This window comes from Heloderma suspectum, chromosome 3, assembly GCF_057233095.1.
Source record: "Heloderma suspectum isolate Gila_16-S chromosome 3, 16-S_ref, whole genome shotgun sequence".
NCBI classification, from domain to species: domain Eukaryota; kingdom Metazoa; phylum Chordata; class Lepidosauria; order Squamata; family Helodermatidae; genus Heloderma; species Heloderma suspectum.
The window spans coordinates 109,919,690-109,940,053 of NC_139460.1; the positions used below are offsets into that span (position 1 = coordinate 109,919,690).

At 44.8% G+C, this 20,364-nt stretch overlaps 1 protein-coding gene across 1 annotated transcript in view; it reads left to right on the forward strand.

Annotated features, from left to right (window-relative positions):
• ACE2 (angiotensin converting enzyme 2) overlaps positions 1 to 20,364 on the forward strand; it is a 41,331-nt gene that overhangs the window by 7,536 nt on the left and 13,431 nt on the right. Inside the window, exons 3-11 of the mRNA XM_084844132.1 lie at positions 4,371 to 4,464; positions 6,438 to 6,581; positions 7,540 to 7,652; positions 11,504 to 11,612; positions 13,347 to 13,444; positions 15,021 to 15,190; positions 16,543 to 16,769; positions 17,692 to 17,836; positions 19,531 to 19,629. Of these exons, the coding sequence (XP_084700258.1) occupies positions 4,371 to 4,464; positions 6,438 to 6,581; positions 7,540 to 7,652; positions 11,504 to 11,612; positions 13,347 to 13,444; positions 15,021 to 15,190; positions 16,543 to 16,769; positions 17,692 to 17,836; positions 19,531 to 19,629 (1,199 nt within the window). The remainder of the gene's footprint in view (positions 1 to 4,370; positions 4,465 to 6,437; positions 6,582 to 7,539; positions 7,653 to 11,503; positions 11,613 to 13,346; positions 13,445 to 15,020; positions 15,191 to 16,542; positions 16,770 to 17,691; positions 17,837 to 19,530; positions 19,630 to 20,364) is intronic.

The window sequence follows — 20,364 nt, forward strand, 5'->3', positions numbered from 1 at the left end:
CAGGGGCCACATAGGGAGGCAGGTGGATTTGGCCAGTGAGGTAAAGATTGTACAGCCCTTTCCTATATACGTTTACATTGAAGTAAATCCCACTGAGTTCAGTGGGATGTGTACTTACAATTGCAGCCTGAGTTGCAGTCCTTCCTTATGCACACTTGCTCCAGTGGTGCAGGTAGGTCATTTTCAATCCAGAACCTAAGGGGTCTTATGGGTCCCGCTGTTTAGATGGTAATATTATTACTTTACTTACTTCAAAATGTGGTAAGCCCCCCCCCCCCGCCCCCGGCTGCCTGTGGGGACCTTCCTGCTGGTTCTGCTGCATGGGACTCTGGACCTTTGCCCCAAAGTCCTACCTTGATGGCATCATTCATGTGCTCCAGTGCAGGGCTCATTTAACTCAATGCGATTTATCGCCAAGTAAAAATGCAGAGGATGAGGACCAGACTATCTATTTATTACATTTATTTACCATCCAAGTGGCAGATGCTCTAGGCATGGCTTACAATAGTAAAAAATAAAATAAAAATCAAACAACAATAAAACAACATTTAGATATTTTGTGAAATGGTTGAAAAGGTTAAGTAGCCAATATACAAAATTAAATAGTTTATTGCCATACTGGTTAATTGGAATTATTAATTCCAATATTTCAGGACAGTTTCAATGTGACTCTAAAAGTGTCCTTGAATCTCTCTCACACACTTTTTGGTGTCACATATGAACGCCAGTAGAGAGAGTTTGGAAGATAAATTAAATAAACATCCAGCAAATGCAGGTTTCATAATTTTGTTAGGAGACTATTTTAAATAAAGCCAGTTTAAAACTCGCAGTGAAAATAACCAAAGTCATTCCCCACTACCACCACTGTATGTTTGTTTCTAAAATTATGTACAGCCCAGACTTATGTATGTTTATTTAAAAGTGAGCCCCATGATGAATTTAGCGGGACTTACCCCAAGGACCGGACTGTAGTAGGCTGACCTGTAGTAGAATGACAATATATATTCCCAGTAAAGCAGGCCTCCTTAAGAGAACCAGAGTGAAACAATATTCAGCAGATGATATTTTCCCCATCCCTGCTATGCTATGATGAGTAAAACTGCACCTGCAGATTCTCAGCTTCCCCCACAGCACTTTACAGCATAAGGAATTTAGGATGAACTTTCCTTTTAGGATTAAAATCAAATGCAGACAGGGTCAACTCATTCCAAGCTTACCCTAGGATATGTTTGCTGCTATTAATTAAAATGCAAATAATACTTTCCCTTATGAGATCAATGAAAGGACTGAGACAGGGTCTCCGGGAGAAAGGGTGAAACACACGTGTGCGCACACATGCACTGCCCCCCTTTATTCACTTACGTAAGCACACACTCGCTTACCCAGGTCACACACAAATCCTGTCCCATAAACCCTCTGGGCAGCCCTGGTACAACCCAATCTTAGCCATATCTACTCAGAAGTAAGTTCCACTGTGTTCAATGGGGATTACTCCAAGTTAGGATCGCAATCCTGAATGCATTAACCTGAGAACAAGCCCCACTGAACTCAGTGGGACTTCTGAATACACATGTATATAATTGCATTGCTTGGGAGGCATTTCGTGCTCCCTGGCAGAGAGATCTGTAAATACCCATTCACTTTTTAAACAGTGACCTTGCAGTTTTGCAATCACGCAATTACAATTTAAATAACATACCTGGCCAAAGATTGCTATTTTCAGGAGCCTCCTACTACCCCATTGGCCAGATCATGCAATGGTGCTGGCCAGAGTCCATTAAAGAGCTGGGAGTGGGTAGCCAGGGAGATTCATTCTGCCCCAGAAGAAATGCGATGTTGCAAGCTCCCTCATCATCCCCCCAAGGGAGCTAATAAAGTTGGGAAGACAGTAGTTTGCTCATTTTGGCTGCTCATTTTATTTATTTATTTCATTTCATTTCTATACTGCCAATAGCCGGAGCTCTCTGGGCGGTTCACAAAAATTAAAACCAAACAGCACACAATAAAACAATATAAAACATATAGAACATTAAAACCACAGTATAACAGTACAACCAGAAAAAAACCTAGCGGCAGTGCAGGGATTTAAAATATAGATTTAAAACAGCAAAGCTAAAAGTCTAGAAAGCTAAAATTCCTGGGAAAATTAAAAAGGTCTTCACCTGGCGCCAGAAAGAATACAGTGTAGGTGCCAGGCGAACCTCACTAGGGAGCTCATTCCACACCCGGGGTGCCACAGCAGAAAAAGCCCTCCTTCCAGTAGCCACCCGCCTCACTTCCTTTGTCAGGGGCTCATGGAGAAAGGCTGCTGAGGATGATCTTAAGGTGCAGGTAGGGATGGTCGAAAGTCCCTTACCTGGTCCCGCAGCTTTTTTTGGGGTGGGGGGGAGATGCTCCGTTTCTCCCCCAAAAAATTCTTGGCGGGTGGGGAGGCGCCCCGTCCCTCCCCGCCAAAATTCTGGCTGGGGGAGAGGCGCCCCATCCCTCCCCGCCGAAGTTCTGGCCGGCGGGGAGCGCCCCGTCTCCCCGGCCGTGAAAGAAAAAAGTAAAGTGTAAAAAAAAAAAAAAACGTGATAGGCTACGTAAAGATTTACGTAGCTTATCACGGCTAGATTTTCCAAGTCAGCCGTGATAGGCTACGTAAATCTTTACGTAGGCTATCACGGCTGAATTTGGGGGGGGGGGGAAGCGTGTACGCAAATGGCGGCGCCCATGGGTGCCGCCATTTGCATTCCTTATTTGGGCACGGGTAGTCTACGTAAAGATTTATGTAGACTATGGCGAAAATAAGGGCCTTATTTTCGCCGTAGTCTACATAAATCCTACATAAATCAAGAGTGCCTGGAGCTAAGCATCAATGGCGAAAAAATTCTGCACTCTCCTGGCATTCCAGTCAACTGTGAACCAGGCAAGTGCAAAAGTGTGAAACACTCTGGGAACTAGGGATGGCGGAGAATTTCTCCCCAAATCTTCGGGGGGCCGAGCGCCAACGCATCCGGCCCCCCGAAATCGGCGGTGAAATTCTCCGCCCCCCCGCCCCCCCGGGACAGGACTTACCTTTGGCGAATGTCCCTCCCGGTGGCGGGTCCCGGCGGCGGTTCGGCGGCAGTTCGGCGCGGGCGGGGCGGCGGCCGGTCTCCCGACTGGCTGCTGCCGCCGCCATTGCAAAAAAAAAAACTAAAGTAAAAAAAAAAACCACACACCCATGCATAGGCTACGTAACGATTTACGTAGCCTATCACGGCTAGATTTCCAAAGTCAGCCGTGATAGGCTACGTAAGTCTTCACGTAGCCTATCACAGGTGACTTTGAAAAAAAATAGAAAAGCGCATACGCAAATGGCGTATTTTGGCACGTCTAGTCTACGTAAAGATTTATGTAGACTACGGCGAAAATAAGGGCACGCTATTTGCGTTGCCCTTATTTTCGCCGTAGTCTACGTAAATCTTTACGTAGACTAGACGTGCCAAAATAAGGAATGCAAATGGCGGCGCCCATGGGCCGCTGCCATTTGCGTACGCGCTTTTTTTTTTTTCAAAGTCACCCGTGATAGGCTATGTGACGATTTACGTAGCCTATCACGGCTGACTTTGGAAATCTAGCCGTGATAGGCTACGTAAATCGTCACGTAGCCTATCATGGGGTCTCTTTTTTTTTTTTTTTTACTTTTTGTTCCGCGGCCGGGGAGACTGGGCGCTTCTCCCCGGCCTGAATTTTGGCCGAGCGAGGCAGGAAGCCTCCCCCCCGGCCTGAATTTCGGCCGGGCGAGGCGGGAAGCCTCCCCTCCTTCGCCTGAACTTCAGGGGGGAAAGCGAAGCGCCTCCCCCCCACCGTGAAGCCAAGCTGCAAAAAGGTAAGTGACTTTCGTACATCCCTACTGGGAACTAATCCTAAATGTTTCCCATGTTATGTTCTCAGCAGTATCATCCAAGGGTGGGCAACTTGTGGCCCTTCGGATGATGTTGGAAAGCAGCTCCCATCAGCCCTAGCCAGAATAGGCAACGGCTGAGGGATCATGGGAGTTGCAGTCCAACATTGTTGGGAAGGACACAAGTTGCTCACCCATGGTGTAGTCCCAGGTAAATCAGGCTTGCAAACAGCTACTCGTCTGGTCAACTGTGGCAAATAAGAGTTACCTTCAACCAGGCAGCAAAGTGTTTATAAATTGGAAGAGAGCTGATTCTTCTTTTGTTTTAAGCTAACTATAATGCTTGTGGCTAGTCAAACATTGTGGGCATGTAACTTTGGTGTATCTATTTAGGGTGCTAATATTTCATCACCTGTTCACCCTATTTCTCAATCCCCCCCCCTTTTTAAACAAATAAGGGAGTGCTGTATTCTCAACACTATTCTTCTCATTTAAATTGCAGCTGAATGCTATTTTAAATCAAATGAGCACCATCTATAATACCGGGACTGTGTGCCAGTCAGACTTTCCTTTTAACTGTTTTCCCTTGGAACCAGGTACGGTATAAACAATGAACTTTTCTTGCAGTCTTCAATTTACAGGTGTGAACTACAGCAATGTTGGGAGACGCTGGCAGTTTTAGTCCAATGCATCTGGAAGATACCAGGGTGGGGGAGGTGATTTAGGGGCTACTTCAGGCATCACTTTTTTAAAGGTGAACACCTAAGATTGGTTAAGTGCATCCCCAGAACTGTAACATATGAATATGACAAACACTTTCATCATGCAGGCATACTCCTCAAAGAGCCTTGATTGGCTTCAGGCCCTTCTTAAGTGTATGCTCAGTTGTAAGCCTGGTTTGTTTCCATATAATGTGTGGACTGGCCCTTAAATATAGGAAGCTGCTCATACTAGGTCAGAGTATTTGTCCATCTATGCTGCTACTGTCTGCTCGGTAGTCTGCAAGTGGCTGTACAGGACCTTTGACCAAGGTCTTTTCCCATCGCCTGTTACCTAATCCTTTTAACTGGAGGTGCCAGGATTGAACCCAGGGCCTTCTGCATGCAAAGCAGGTGCTCTGACAACAGTGTAGTGTTGTGTTGTGGTTTTTTTGCTTATTATACTTCTGTGAGTTTCTGTGCTTATATTACCATATATCACTTCAGGCACTTTTAGCGGATAATGTGACTAACAGCGATGACTTGGAGGTGACCGCCTATCCAAAGAAAGGCAGGAGAGGCCCGGGGGGGGGGGGGGATTGTTCCCTCCGCGCCTCTCCTGCCTTGCTTTTTTTTGCTAGACAGCCATTTTCGGCTGTCTAGCGGTGGGGGGGCCAACCAGGAGAGGAAGCTGCCATACAACACATTGGATGTGTTGTACATGCAGCTCTGCTCTCCCCACCCTGGAATGCCCCCCGCCTCTTTTCAGTCGCTCCGCGCTCCTCTTGCGAGCACGGAGGACGGGGCTTCTCCGCACTGCCTCTGAGGCAATGTGGACGAGAGGGGCAGTCGGTTTTCTGGGAACTGAGCTTGGAGTGCGGGCTCTGAGGTCAGTTCCCGGAAATGAGCATATCCTTGCTCTCTTAGATGCTCATAAAATAAGCAAACCAAATAATAGTTTTTTGCATTCTAGTTCATTTATTTGAATGGAACACATAAAGATATGAGCTAATTAGCTCTACCATGTTGGGAGTGCATTTGCTGTCCCTGATCTCTTTCATTGTGGTCAGTCTGGGTTCAATGTGGTGAAAGGAATTGTCTGAGTACTCCACCCCTGGTTCAGCTTAGGGCCAAACTGGATGTTCTTCAAATCACACGTAGCACAGCTCTGCATGATTTGCTAATTTACTAATGAGAAGAGAAAAGTCTCTGGAAAAGACCCTGATGCTGGGAAAGACTGAAGGCAAAAGGAGAAGGGGACGGCAGAGGATGAGATGGCCAGATAGCATCACCGATGCAATGAATATGAACTTGAGCACACTCCAAGAGAGAGCAGAGGACAGGAAGGCCTGGCGTGCTATGGTCCATGGGGTCACGAAGAGTCGGACACGACTGAACGACTGAACAACAACAAAGCATGTGCAGGCCCAATTGAGACTGGGACCATGGCACACCAGGAGGAGGGATTTAAGCTTCCCGCCATTTTTGTTCTGAGATTCCACCCCCCCACCCCGTGCGTGCCGCACACACACATAAGGGGTTAAAAAAAGAAAAAAGTCTCCATTGGAATCAACTGAGACATTCTTCTTTGCTTTCTTTTTTTAACACTTCCACCTCAGTGTATGTGTGTAGAATTTTTGAGACAATGGGGGAATGGTCCCAATCCAAACTGGGGCTACACTTGCTTACACTGAAGTAAATAAGTGGAGCTAGGTGATTTGAAGAATGTTTAGTGTGGCCCTCACCACTACATATGCTTTAAGGGGCAGGGGTGTGGAGAAGGAATCATCTGAGGTGGCAAGCTGAGATTCTACCAAACTGCAGTCAAATCCCCATTTTAAATGGATACGATCCTGATTTTATGGCGACAGGCTTGGACGTTATAATGGCTGACAGCACTGATTATGCAGAGAGACTCTGGGCTTGGCAAGGCTGGAGAGCGGATGTTGGCAAGAAGATGAGGCCTTTATATGAAGGTTATGTTGAACTGAACAATGAAGCTGCAAGAGCAAATGGTAAGCTGCACTAACACGGATTATTTTATGTTCTTGCAGTGGGTGGGTGTGTTTTGCCCCCCAAGACGACAGCGTATTTGACCCTTCCCTATTTTTGTTATCATATGTGTTAGCTTTCATGGCACGTATGGCTGACAGTATAAAATATTGCTAAACGAGAATATTCCATGAATGTATTAGGTAATATCTACTCTGCACTAAGTTTTTACATCTGATCATCCAGGCCCCAGGTGATATGTTAAATGAATGCCAGGCACAATTAATTGGGAGACAGCAGAGTGTGATGTGGGGCTGCCTTTGAAAACAGTCCAGAAACTTCAGCTGGTCCAAAATAGGGCAGCAAGATTGTTAATAGGGACTGGCCAGCAATCTCATATTATGCCAGTACTTTTTCAGCTGCACTGGCTGCCAGTCCATTTCCGGGCCCGATTCGAAGTGCTGGTGTTAACATTCAAAGCCCTTAACAGCTTGGGGCCAGGTTACCTGAAGGATCGCCTCCTCCCATATGTGCCCGCCCAGACCTTAAGTTCATCCTCAGCTGCCCTTCTCCATGAGCCCCTGCCAAAGGAAGTGAGGCGGGTGGCTACTAGGAGGAGGGCTTTTTCTGCTGTGGCACCCCGGCTGTGGAATGAGCTCCCTAGTGAGGTTCGCCTGGCACCTACATTGTATTCCTTCCAGTGCCAGGTGAAGGCCTTTTTATTTTCCCAGGCATTTTAGCATTTTAGCTTTCTAAACTTTTAGCTTTGCTGTTTTAAAAATCTGTATTTTAAACTCCTGCACTGCTGCTAGGTTTTATTATGGTTGTATTGTTATATTGTGGTTTTAATGTTCTATATATTTTAAATTGTTTTATTGTGTGTTGTTTGGTTTTAATTTTTGTGAACCGCCCATCTGAAGTTGCGTTGCCTCAGAGGCTGTGGTCTGACATGACAGCTGACTTCATGGCTTTGTATTTCAGGTTATTCTGACTATGGAGATTACTGGAGAGGGGACTATGAAGTAGATTTTCCAGAGGTGTATCGATACAGTCGTGCGCAGCTGGTTGCTGATGTGGAAAGCACGTTTAAACAAGTAAGATTCCCTTTCAGAGAATGGGGTGATTGGCTTGACTATTCAGAGACCCAGTTCAAGACATCACTTTTGATAGTTATTTCTGTGTCAGCCCACAAGGGAAAGTGAAGTAGCAACAGATGGGCCTGATTCCTGACAGAATGATATCATTGCCAGATTGCTTTCCAATACAGGATTTTACAAGTGTGTTGTAGTCTGCCTTGCATTTTTCATTTTCAACCCAAACGCCATCCGGCATAGCAGGATAGGGGTGTTGAACCTCAGGTCTGTGCACCAAACCTGGGCCTCCGCAGGTGCCCAGATGGCCATGGCTGCTTTCCCCTAGCCCCACTCTCTTTCTCCCAGCTGCCAACCGTTTGGCGGTCTCCTGCACACAAAAAAAAAACGTTTTGTGCAGTTTCTCCCCCATTCTAAAAGGTCGAAATGCCTCTTCTAGGACTTAAGTACTGGCAGCAAGCGCTTCAAGCTACAGTAGGCTGGTGTTTTTGGTGTCTTGGTCTCATCCACTTTTGCCGTTGGCCTTGCTCACCAATGGAATGCGGGCCCTGAGAACGTCTCTGAAAATGAATTCAGCCCTTGGGCTGAAAGAGATTCAATACCCCTGCCCTAGAAGGCGTCTTGCACACTCAGGAGTCTAGTGTTAGGCGGTTGCCTGCCCTGCTGCCTTCACACTCTGCTTGCAAGAGTCCAAGAGCAGTCCAACTGGCCACAGTTCAAAACAGAATGATGGATTACATGGACCTTTGAACTGATCCAGTACGGCTCTTACGTTCTTATGATGGCCCATCCCTTGTCATGGTTCGGCGGCTCTTGTTGACTACGGGATGGTTCACAATAGGAATACACACCAGGAAATCAAATCCAATGACAAAGGGCCAACAATTAAGTTGGAAACGTGTTATTTCAAAATAAATAAATAAATAAAAAATTAATTTTGCAAGCACTTTACAAATTCATATAACAAATTTTGAAGGCACCAATAATTGAAAGCAAGCGGCTTGATGCATCTCTAGAGTAAATAAATGTGAACTCTCTTGTACATGAAAAACACCAAGGGGGTTTCTCCATGACAATGGAAGGAGACGTGAATGGAGGATTACCTGGATGTTGTTCAAGGACTCGGCTTTGGTCCGCTTTGGTCCGCGCAGGGCTCCACAAACAAGTGCATTTCACCAGTAAGAGTCGCTTCACAGAACATACTTCCAGGTGGGGTGGGGGGATTGGAGTAAACATAATCAGACTGGTGGGGGCTCCTCAACCAATAAGATCATCTCCCTCCCCTTCCAGGCTTTCCTTTCTCCTCTGCTGATACTTCCGTAATGCGATGGGTCGAAGCTTAGCACTAATTACTTCCTTACACCAATAAAGCAAACAGTAACAAAACACAGCTGCAGATCCTTTGTTACTCAATAAAATCCTGGGAGGTCTCCTCCCATGAAATGGTCTTACCAAAAATCATTCTCTTTCTCATCTCTCCCCCCTTCCCATTAATTATTTCCTTTCAACAAACCAGACAGTTAAGACGCACAGCATGGATATTTATGGAACAAGTAATGGGAGTTACTTCTGAGGAGACACTCGCTTCCCAAATCTATGCCTCATTCCATCAATTTCTTTCCCCCCCCCTTCCCCTCTAAAAGTGCGATCTTACTTTGTCACTAGCCAGCATTTGTCCTACACCCCCTATCTCGCTATGCCATTATCATAGAATTGCTCTATCATGCAATTGCACGAGAGGCATAGTGAGATGGAAGAAATCACCCATCCCGAAAGGAAGTAGTTAAATCACACCTACAAAGGGGTTTTGAATGTCACTATCACACATATGTCCAGCTATTCCTATACTCACTATCGCACAATAGTGAGATAGGGGGTATAGGAATAGCTGGCAAATGTGAGATAGGGGGTATAGGTATTGCGGACAAAAGCACTATTTCGCTTTAATGCTTTACATATTTTTTTTTTAAGTTACAGGCTACCCGGAGCATACCTATATTTTGTGGGGATAGCCACCAGAGTTTAGTGGTAGGCAAAGTGAAGTAAATACGATGAGGTAATTCAGAACTCTGACGGCCAGCCGAGAAATGGTGGAAACATCTGGGAAACACAAGTGGGGAAAACATTGGGGAAACACTCCGTGACCAGGGGCAGTGAGGTCACAGCCAGGTGAAAAACACACCTCTGGGCAGGGCTATCATGCCGGAGTAAATGTGGAGGGTGGTACACACCATAACAGAAGCGCAGACAAGCCGAATTAAGGGGAAAAATTGGACAAAAAGTAGTCTCAGAAGAATCTGTTTTTCTGCGATAAGCTCTGGTGTGGCCATGACGTCATGTATCCCTAATGACCTCCAAAAGCAGCCAGCTCGGAATAAATCTCTCATGGAGACACCCCCTAAGTGCATTTCAACCAAGAATTGGTCCTTTTCATTTGTCTAGTCGTATCACTGCAGTCACAATGATAAAGGTATGGGGTTGGATCCAGACTTAGCCATACTTAGAGGAGACCCATTTAATTTCAATTGGACTTCAGCTAGTCAAGATTAAATTAGCTTTCATTGATTTCAATGGGTCTACTCTAAGTTTGACTAAGTCTGGATCCAACCCATGGAAAATAGTGCCCTGCCTCTCAGCCTAAGCTGAGAAATAGGAATGATGTAACATTGGTGTCACCACTTAAAAAGACTATCACATCTCTTAATGGCATCCCTTTGCAGCTTTGGACTGTGGATGTGCAAATAGTTTTGTTAGTTTTGCCCTAGGGCATGATAGTGGGTTTCAAGTGGTAACACCAGTGTTGCATCATTGTTGTTTCACCGTATTTGGCAGCTTAGGCTGAAAGGTAGTATACTACTTCCATATGTTTATAAGAGAAATTGTGACTATGGTGATCTTACTAGGCTGCTGAAGAAGACCAATTCTTGGCCAAAACACATGTGGTATTTCTTATAAATGAGGCATTTCATGTTTGTTTATTCTAGAGATGCATCAAGCTGCTTGCTTTTAATTTTTGTAGCTATAAAATTCAGTACATGAATTTGTAAATTGTTTGTGAAATTTATGCATATATATTTTAATATCGCACATCCCAACTTGATTGTTGATCCATCAGAGAAGGAATGTTGCAGCAGTGTGACCCTGGGCCAAACAGGATTCCTTCAGACATTTCATTCAATAAGTCATGCTTCCATAAATACAGCCAGCTCTACATTGGATTTTGACCACAGAGACCAGGGTTTAGCAAACTTTGGTTGGAAAGGCTCAGTTACTAGATTGACTATATTTGTTGAAAACTAAAGCTCCCAAATGAGATCTGTTTGAATAAGATGGCAATGAAGCCTGGGGCTAATATGCAAGAAGGCATTTGTTTAGACTTCAGAGAAATATAGTCCATTGCATGTCATTCTGAGATGGTGGATGCTGAATTGGTTAGTGCAAGAAATCGATGAAACCATTGATCCCCACAGAACCGATATCTGAGCATATCTATCGGGGATAGTGAATCTGATGAAAGAAAGGCAGAGTGAGAACTGGACTTGGACCAAGGAATCCTGGGTTCGAATCCCCACTCTATTATTAAGCTTAGTGGGTGGCCTTGAGCCAGTCACCATGGGAAGGATCCAGTGGTGTCCATTCTCTAGCACTATTCATGTTGCACTACAGAAACCAATGCTCATGCAACATCGTAGTGCTAGTGCATGGACGTGGCTGGATCCTTCTTCTGAGTTATTGTGAGGAAGGTTGAGACAGAAATCTGGTAGGTTTTCAAGACAGAAACACAAATGAAATAAAGGCCTTATGCATCCCAATGTGAAAAATTAAATGGCATTCTCTGGGTTGTTGTTTTTCAGATACAACCTTTGTACGAGCAGCTCCATGCTTATGTACGGGATAATCTACGTAAGGCCTATGTTTTACAGCACTTTGACCCCAAAGGATGTCTTCCTGCTCATTTACTTGGTATGGAAATGCAACTTTCATAGCTCTGCCTTTGATGTGTTGCACTGACAGCAAGACACTGGTCTAGGAGTCTACATAAAAGAGGCTATATACTGTTACGTGCGCCCTACTTTGAGCACTGACAAATTCCAGAGGCAGCATGAGTTGGGTTTGGCTTTCTTTGGAGGAGAGATCACTGGAGACTTAACTATATGTGGTTTATTTGCAAATATACAAGTACAGCAGGAGTGGGGAACTTGTGACCCTCCAGATGTTTCTGGACTACAACTCCCATCATCCCTGACCATTGGCTGGGGGCTGATAAGAGTTGGCTGTATGGGAGCTGATGAGTCCAACAACATCTGGAGGGCCACAAGTTTCCCCACCCCTGAAGTACAGCATAAGTGAAGGCAAGAAGCATCCCAAGGGAAGGATTCAATGGTGCACGACTACTATTGATGTTGTGCTAGCAGAAACCAGCATTTGCACAATGTCAATAGAGCTTGTTCACGTGATGCGTTTCCCAGGAAAAACATCGTGCTACCAAGCACTATTTACCTTGCGCAAGCGTTGGTTTCCACTAGCGCAACATCAACAGCACTAGCCGTATCACACCACTGGATCTCCTTCCCCACCTCTTGCCAGGTTGAAGATCCATTACCTCGAATTATGACTCGAGAGAGAGGCATGCTGCACCCCAACCTACTTCCCACCTTAAGCTCTCAGCTTCTCTCTGTGTTTCCATTCTAGCTCTGTCTCCAAAACTGCTGTTTCTTGGCTTCTATCTGCCCCCTCCCCTCCGTAGGGGGAAGGATTTCTCTCACCTGCCAAATCCTTTTCAAACCACTCACAAGAGATGTCCAAGGATTTCCTAACCATTAGCTTCCATTGCGGAGACATCAACCACTCATCTTGGGCCATTCACCAACAATCCTGCTGATAAGATGAATAGCAGGAATTGCTGGCAGGAAGCTGGAACAATGTTTAACAAGAGGATTGCTATTTTTTTACTTAATGTTCTGTCCCATGTCATATGTCATTTTCTGTGTTGAATCTAAGCAGGGAAATTTTGCTTGAGTGAGTCAGCTTCCAGATCACACTAATCGTTTCATACCTGACAATTGGGGTCTTTGCCACTGGGACTGTGTGGATAGTATCATGATATACTTCAGTCACTAAGTGGCCCTGGACTTAATTGTATCTGGGTGGAGTCAGGAGTTTTCTGTCACTGTTCTGTTCTTCTTTAAGAGAAAAATGAAAGTTTTTGCACTGCCTCCTGACTGCTGTGTCCTCTAAGCTTTCTATGGCAGGAATAAAGTATTTCTTTTGAATTATCTTTTTTTCCTTGCCTCAAGAACAAGGAATATGGTATGTCACTGATCATCAAGCTACCTGTTATCTTTATTATGTAGCATGTAGCTATGTCAGTGTCTTTTTCTTATTCAAAAGTAAGTGAAGGGACTCAATCCAGATCAGGGGACTCGATCCCTAGCATGGGGTAGGAGGGCTTTTTACCCATTTGGCCCCTGCTGGCTGTAATTCCAATCTGGATCAAGCCCCTGGCACCTACAGTTTGTACGAGGGGAAAAATGCCCCCATTCTCTTCACTGTGGAAATAATTTATAGTAGAAGAAAAGGATTCTGCAGTAGGCTCACTGAGATGATAAAAATCCAGCCACCATCTCTGGCAACTGAAGACAGCAGATATTATTCATTTAGTATTTATTTGTAATTCTATTTTTTTTTCTGTTGAAGGTGACATGTGGGGTAGATTTTGGACAAATTTATACCCCTTAATGATTCCCTATCCAAATAAACCAAACATCGATGTATCTTCTGCAATGGTGGCAAAGGTAGGACATGCGCTTGGGTACAAAGTGACAACTGAATATGCTAAAACATTTTGTTGTGGCTCATTTACATGAATGTCTGCCTTGTTCTTCACCCCTGAAAGTTGTTTTTGATCTCATGTTATATATTAATAAAATAATCAATTCTTTGTATATCACATATATCAATAGCGATCTCAGTTCTTTGGCTGCTGTGGCTTTTATAGCCCAAATGGCACCACCCATGCCAAAGAGGGAGGTACCAGTGTGGTGTAATGGTTAGAGTGTTGGGCTGGAACACAGAAGATCCAGGTTCAAGTCCCCACTTGGCCATGAAACTCACTGGGTGACTTTGAAAACAAGACATGCATGGAGCACGAGCCCTGTTTTCATTGCAAAATCGCACTCCCCAACACACTTTGCTGTCTGAGGCACAGGACAAGATGACACCCGCTCCCATGCCATGTACAAAAGCCAACTGGACTGACAACTGAATCTGTCTCAATGTAAGAAGAATGGGGCAGCATCCCCATTACCCCTGGTAATGGGGCAGCATCCTCCACCACACCTGAAGACAGCAGGCTCACTTAGCAGGTACAGGGCAGATCATGTGGCCTACAGCTCTCTCCTCCAATACCTTGCTGCCACCTTCCAGCATCTGCCACCTGAAGTGACTGCCTCACTCAGCCTAATGGCAGGGCCGGCCCTGGTCTTCTGGGAGCACAATATTGCATTGAAACAAGGCACACGCTCCCCACACGCTTTGTTCTAAACATAAAATGCAGCTCTTTTTCCACCACACCACCAAAATTGGGAGGCAATTTTGCAGTGCAGCAGCACTTTTGGCAGCGGCAGTGGGGGTGCAGCCACCAGTGGGATTGGCCCCTGAACCCTTGGAACTTGCCCAGCCCCAGCGCAAGCTCTTTCACTGCCTGAGGCAAAAGAGAACATGTGCTGCTGCATCATGCCCCTTCCACCCATGGCATCGCAACCCCACCCCTTCCCTTTTTGCCATTGCAAAAGCCCCTTCCCCTTACATTTGCTGACGTGGTGGCGGCAAATGTAAGGGGAAGGGGGTGCACAACAAGGGTGAGCGGCTGCTCCAAAGAGCGCTGCCAGCCTCTCTCTCATTGCTGTCATGCCCCCGCTGGTGGAATTCTCCTCCTCCCTGGAGCTAGCGCTTCCAGAGATGGATGGCACCATGGAACCACCCATATCAAGAGACTTGGAGGAGCCTGGGCCCTTAGGGAAGGGAACCACGGGTCTGTTCCCACAGGAAGAGGGGAGTTCTGCTTCAGAGACAGAGCAACCACCCAGTCCCAGAGAAGGTCATCGCCTTAAGAGGCAAATCAGTAAGGCTCCTTTAAGAAGACGGACCCGACTCCGAAGACGGACACCTCACCCTGCTTCATGGGAGGGCTGGCCCTGCCCACCTCTGTCATAAAGGGCTGTTATCTCACCAGATTAGCTCATCCAATGAACTGCTTCAGACATCAGGGAACTGAAGGCAATTTGATTTTCAAAGTAATTTAAAAAATGCAGATAACTCAGCACTCATGATTCAATAATTTCAAAATGGCTGAAATCCTGTCTTTTTCAGAACTGGAATGTAACAATGATATTTAAAACTGCTGAGAAGTTTTTTGCTTCTGTTGGACTCTATAACATGACTCCGGAGTTCTGGGACAATTCTATGCTTGAGGAACCTAATGATGGCAGGAAAGTTGTTTGTCACCCCACTGCTTGGGATATGGGGAAAAAAGACTACAGGTACTGAAAACACTAAGATTGATTTTTCTTAATTCCCATGAAACATTTGCATACACTCTGCAGGTAAATGAAAACAGACAGACTCCTGGAGGGACTGGAATCCCCTCAAGTTAAGTGCTAATTTCTGATGTGGAAGTTGTTCTTTTATAAATATGAGATGTTGAACTAGTAGGGTGAAGAGCCAACTCTTTTATATTTGGATGTGGAAGATTCAGCTTTGAACCTGAATATGTTTAGCTATGCTCTTATTGAGTGGTAAAACCACTACACATGGCACAGGATGCTTCCAGACGGAGGTGCAGCTCTTCCGCCTTTTCCTCCTTAATGGATTGTTTTTTTGTAAGAAAAAAGACAGAAAAAGTTGTGCGAAAACAGGAAGCTGTGGGAAAAATGGAAGAGAATGGGCAGTATCCTATGCTGCCCACATGCCAGCATTACCCATCACTAGTGCAACTGGGAGCTAGTGGTTGTTAAACCAACCTGAATCTAGCAGAAACTCTCATTTCCAGAATGGAGCAGGTCAGTGGAACGTGCGGAATGGAGCTCCGCTGTCCTGTCCTGACCCAGAAATGAGCATTTCCACGTTTCTGGGGTTTCTTTACAAAGCGCTAACCCCCTGTTGTGCAAGCAGTGGGTCCTGCTGGTGCCACACAAACAGTGGGAGCACGGCGGCCCCATTGGATACTGCCCAATGTCATCTGGGCACACACACATTCCTGCCATAAAAGTGAATCAGGCAGGGCAATGGAACGACAACAGCCTTGTCTGGGAGCACCAACAGCCTCTCTCAGAAGGTTGTTGGGAGTATATAACAGTGCTAACTCCCTGTTGTGCAAGCAGTGGGTCCTGTTGGTGCAACACAATCAGTGGGAGACAAAGATATTTATTATTCTGTTGTGAGTTCACTGAAATGAGAACTTTCTCTCAAACCAACATCGCTTCAAAAGGCAATGGGACTTTGCAGCAATGGCTAAGCTTAATTAAAAAAAAAGGACAAAAGGAAATAGGGAAAATTGTGATCATTTTAGGGACAATGGGTTTCTATTGTTTTATAGAATTTTGTAATTTAATAATGCCTGATACACATCTATGTTTTGAGATGAATTGATTGAACGGGGCGTGTGTGTGTGTGTGTGTGTGTGTGTGTGTTTTACCATTCTGTAATTTGTAGATACCTTTGTGCTGTGAAAGTGTATAATTTAAAAAAATTAATAAACAGAAAAGGTGCAAAATCAAATTGATCCAAAAAAGAGTAGATGGTTTAAATGGGCATTTGAGTGTTCTGGGCAACCATAATCAAAGCAATGATGTAATTCTGCCATAATCTTTGCTTGAATTGCATTTGTCTATAGGATCAAGATGTGCACGAAAGTAAATATGGATGACTTCCTGACAGCACACCATGAGATGGGCCACATCGAATATGATATGGCTTATTCTGACCTTCCTTTCTTGCTAAGAGGTGGGGCCAATGAAGGGTTCCATGAAGCTGTAGGAGAGATCATGTCACTTTCTGCAGCCACTCCAAAGCACCTGAAAAGCCTAGGCCTTCTGGACCCAAACTTTCAGGAAGACAGTGGTGAGTTGGTATGTTATGATAACCTTGGAAGTTCTCAGCAATTTTGAAGGTACAAGATGTTCAAGACAAAATATTGTGATTCTATAAAGAGTATTGAGGGAAAAATTGTATTTTGAGACAACAGATTTCCGAAAGAAAGTATATGATCGGAAATCTTTTTCAATACAGGTTAGTCTTACTCATGAATGGTTTAGACTTTGGAAAATTTTTAATGACTCCCCATTTTTGTCTTCTTTTTAAAATCTTTTCCTGTGTACTATTTTAAGTATATATGAAGGATTTGTTCTCATGTAACTTCTTTTTTTATAATAAATAATAGCAATCACAAAGGTCAATATGGAACATAGTAAGAAGCAGAGACATCACCTTGCCGACAAAGGTCCATATAATCAAAGCTACAGTTTTCCCAGTAGTAATGAATGGCTGTGAGAACTGGACTATAAGGAAGGCTGAGCGCAGAAGAATTGATGCTTTCGAACTGTGGTGCTGGAGAAGACTTTTACGAGTCCCCTGGACTGCAAGGAGGTCAAATCAGTCAATCCTAAAGGAAATCAACCCTGAGTGCTCATTGGAAGGACAGATACTGAAATTGAAGCTCAAATATTTTGGCCACCTAATGCGAAGAGAAAACTCTCCGGAAAAGACCCTGATGCTGGGAAAGATTGAAGGCAAAAGGAGAAGGGGACGGCAGAGGATGAGATGGCTAGATAGCATCACCGATGCAATGAATATGAACTTGAGCACTCTCCAGGAGAGAGCGGAGGACAGGAAGGCCTGGCGTGCTATGGTCCATGGGGTCACGAAGAGTCGGACACGACTTAACGACTGAACAACAAGACTTTTTATATTTTTACCAGCCTTTACTTTGTACAGTTACAACTGCAACAAAATGTTCATTTAGCCCAATTTTGTTCTTTTCCAGAAACGGATATAAATTTCCTGCTCAAACAAGCCCTCACTATTGTTGGAACTATGCCTTTCACTTTCATGCTAGAGAAATGGCGGTGGATGGTGTTCTCTGGGGAGATCCCAAAGGAACAATGGACGAAGAAATGGTGGGAGATGAAGTAAGTAAAAGGAATAGCTCCTTTGCTGAGGGATCTCTGACACGTTTCTCTGGTTGTTTTTTTATATCTGAAGCACTGGCAGAATCAGTGATGGAAAGGAGGATTGTTGAAATGCTTATCAGCAGCACTAACTAGCTTTTTCTCATTAGTACTTCATGGCCATTTGCCAAAAGATGCTGTGTACTTATACTATGATGGGCTGCCATCATACTGGCTATTGTGAGAATGTGAGCACACTTAGGCAGAATTGAGGCAGTCCAGCTTTGAGCAGGCTGTGCCTGCTTCAGTTTTGCTCACACCCCTGTAAGTGCCCAGCACCATTTCTGTACCCCTGCCCCCTTTCTCTAAGGCCAGGCAAACCCCTTACTTTGGGGAAGGAGAATGGGGAGGCAGTGATAGAGGAGGGTGTTCCTAAAGATGTGTGGAGTGTCTTTTTCTGCTGGGGACTGGGACTTGACTACAACTCTCAGAGTTGCAGCAGGAGACGAATGCTCTTTGCATTATTTCCCATGGAGGAGGAGGCCCTTGGCAGGAAATGACTAGGTTGCTGCTGCCTGCTCATGGCATAATTTTGGGAATTTTTCTCTTCCCAACCTAGGTTTTATAGCCTTGGGGAAGGTGTGAGGGATAAGGTAGGTGGTGTTTATAGGGGGCCTTTAAAAGTGTTCAAACCAAACACTTGTAAAGCCCCGAGACTTCAGTTTATTAGAACAATCAAAAGGCCCTTGAGCAGTTTCATAAGAGTATAAGAAGAGCCATAATGGATCAGCCCAAAGGCCTATCTAGTCCAGCGTTCTGTTCACACAAGTGGACAACCAGCTGCTGGTGGGAAGCCCACAAGTAGGACATGAGTGCAATAGTGCCCTCCTGCTCATGTTCCCCAGCAACTGGTGTACATGAGCATACTGCCTCTGACACTGGAAGTAGCACAGAGCCATCAGCACTAGTAGCCATTCATAGCCTTCTCCTCCAGGAATTTATCTAATCCCTGTTTAAAGCCATCACTACATCTTGTGGGAGCAAATTCCATCGTTTAACTATGTGCTGTGTGAAGTCCTTCCTTTTTTCTGTCTTGAATCTCCCACCAAGCAGCTTCATGGGATGACCCCAAGTTCTAGTATTATGAGAGAGAATTATCCATTTTCCCCACATTATGCAAAATCTTATACAACTCTATCATTTCTCTGCTCCCTCATCATTTTTCTAAGATAAACTTTCAAAGCAAACAGGGGAGTAATTGCCCATCCCTAGTTTCAGCCCATATGTGACTCTTCCTCCTCCTCCAAAGTGCCTATACTAACTAACTCTCTAGAACGACTTATTGGGTTGGATCCAGACTTAGTCATGCTTAGAGTAGACCCACTGAAATCAATGGAACTTAAGGTAGTCATAACTAAATTAAGTTCCATTGATTTTAGTGGGACTCTTCTAAGTGTGACTAAATTTGGATCCAACCCAATGCATGACTCCTGTTATACATGAACAAATGGACCTATGTGCTTGGTATGCATGCTAAAGGCCGCCCCTTTCCTCTCTAAAGGTGACTTACTTGTGTGGATGACCACAACAGATGTTCTAATAATATACTGTTTGTTCTTAGAGGCCTAAGCTTGAATACATCCAAGAGTGTGACTTTAAAATTTGCTTCCTTTTCAAATACTAATGGAAACTCTTGGCATTGCTCTTCTCTACAGGAGAGAGATAGTAGGTGTCGTGGAACCATTGCCTCATGATGAGACATACTGTGATCCTGCAGCTCTCTTCCATGTAGCTAATGACTACTCTTTTATAAGGTATGTCGGGTGGTCCCCACCATTCCTTCTAACTCTTAGTTAGTGGAGGCTGGTGGCTCTGATGTCAGTGGGGCAGTGAATCCGCTCTGGGTTGCAGTCAGAACACTAAAGGAGCTATCCAAGGTGCTTTGGATAGCTCCTTTAGAGTTCTGACTGGTTTTGACTGAAATCCAGAGTGGATTCATAGCCCCAGCCTCCTCTGCTCTTAGTTGTTCTTACTCTAACTGTTGTTGTTAAAAAGAATCTCTACCTTTATATAGCCTTATTATTGGAATAGAAGTGCAACCTGTAAGAAAATATTGCAGTGCATCCTCCCTCCAAACAGGGCCCAGCCATTCCAACCACGAAGGGTTTTCTAACTGCTTTCCAACTGACACTCAACATTCTGTAGCTTCTGAACATACTCAGTTTTCGTTGGACTGTTTTCTGCGACTGTGGGGTTTCCCATATGCATGCTGATGCCATCAGGACTGGAGCCCAAACAGGCCCACTCTGCTCAGTGGGCCTGTTTGGGCTCCAGTGCTGATGGCACTCAGCCACCTGAGTTCTCTTTTAGAAGGAGTGACATCTTTTCCCACTTCAGTGCCAATACACCACCCATTAAGCTCAGTGAGACTGTTATATTGATTACCATACCAGAAAAGCATAAAACCTGCAGACAGAATTCTATTTTCAGTTCCTTATTCCTGCTCCCGAGCAGTGTGTTTCCACTGATAATCCATCTGCCATTTGAAT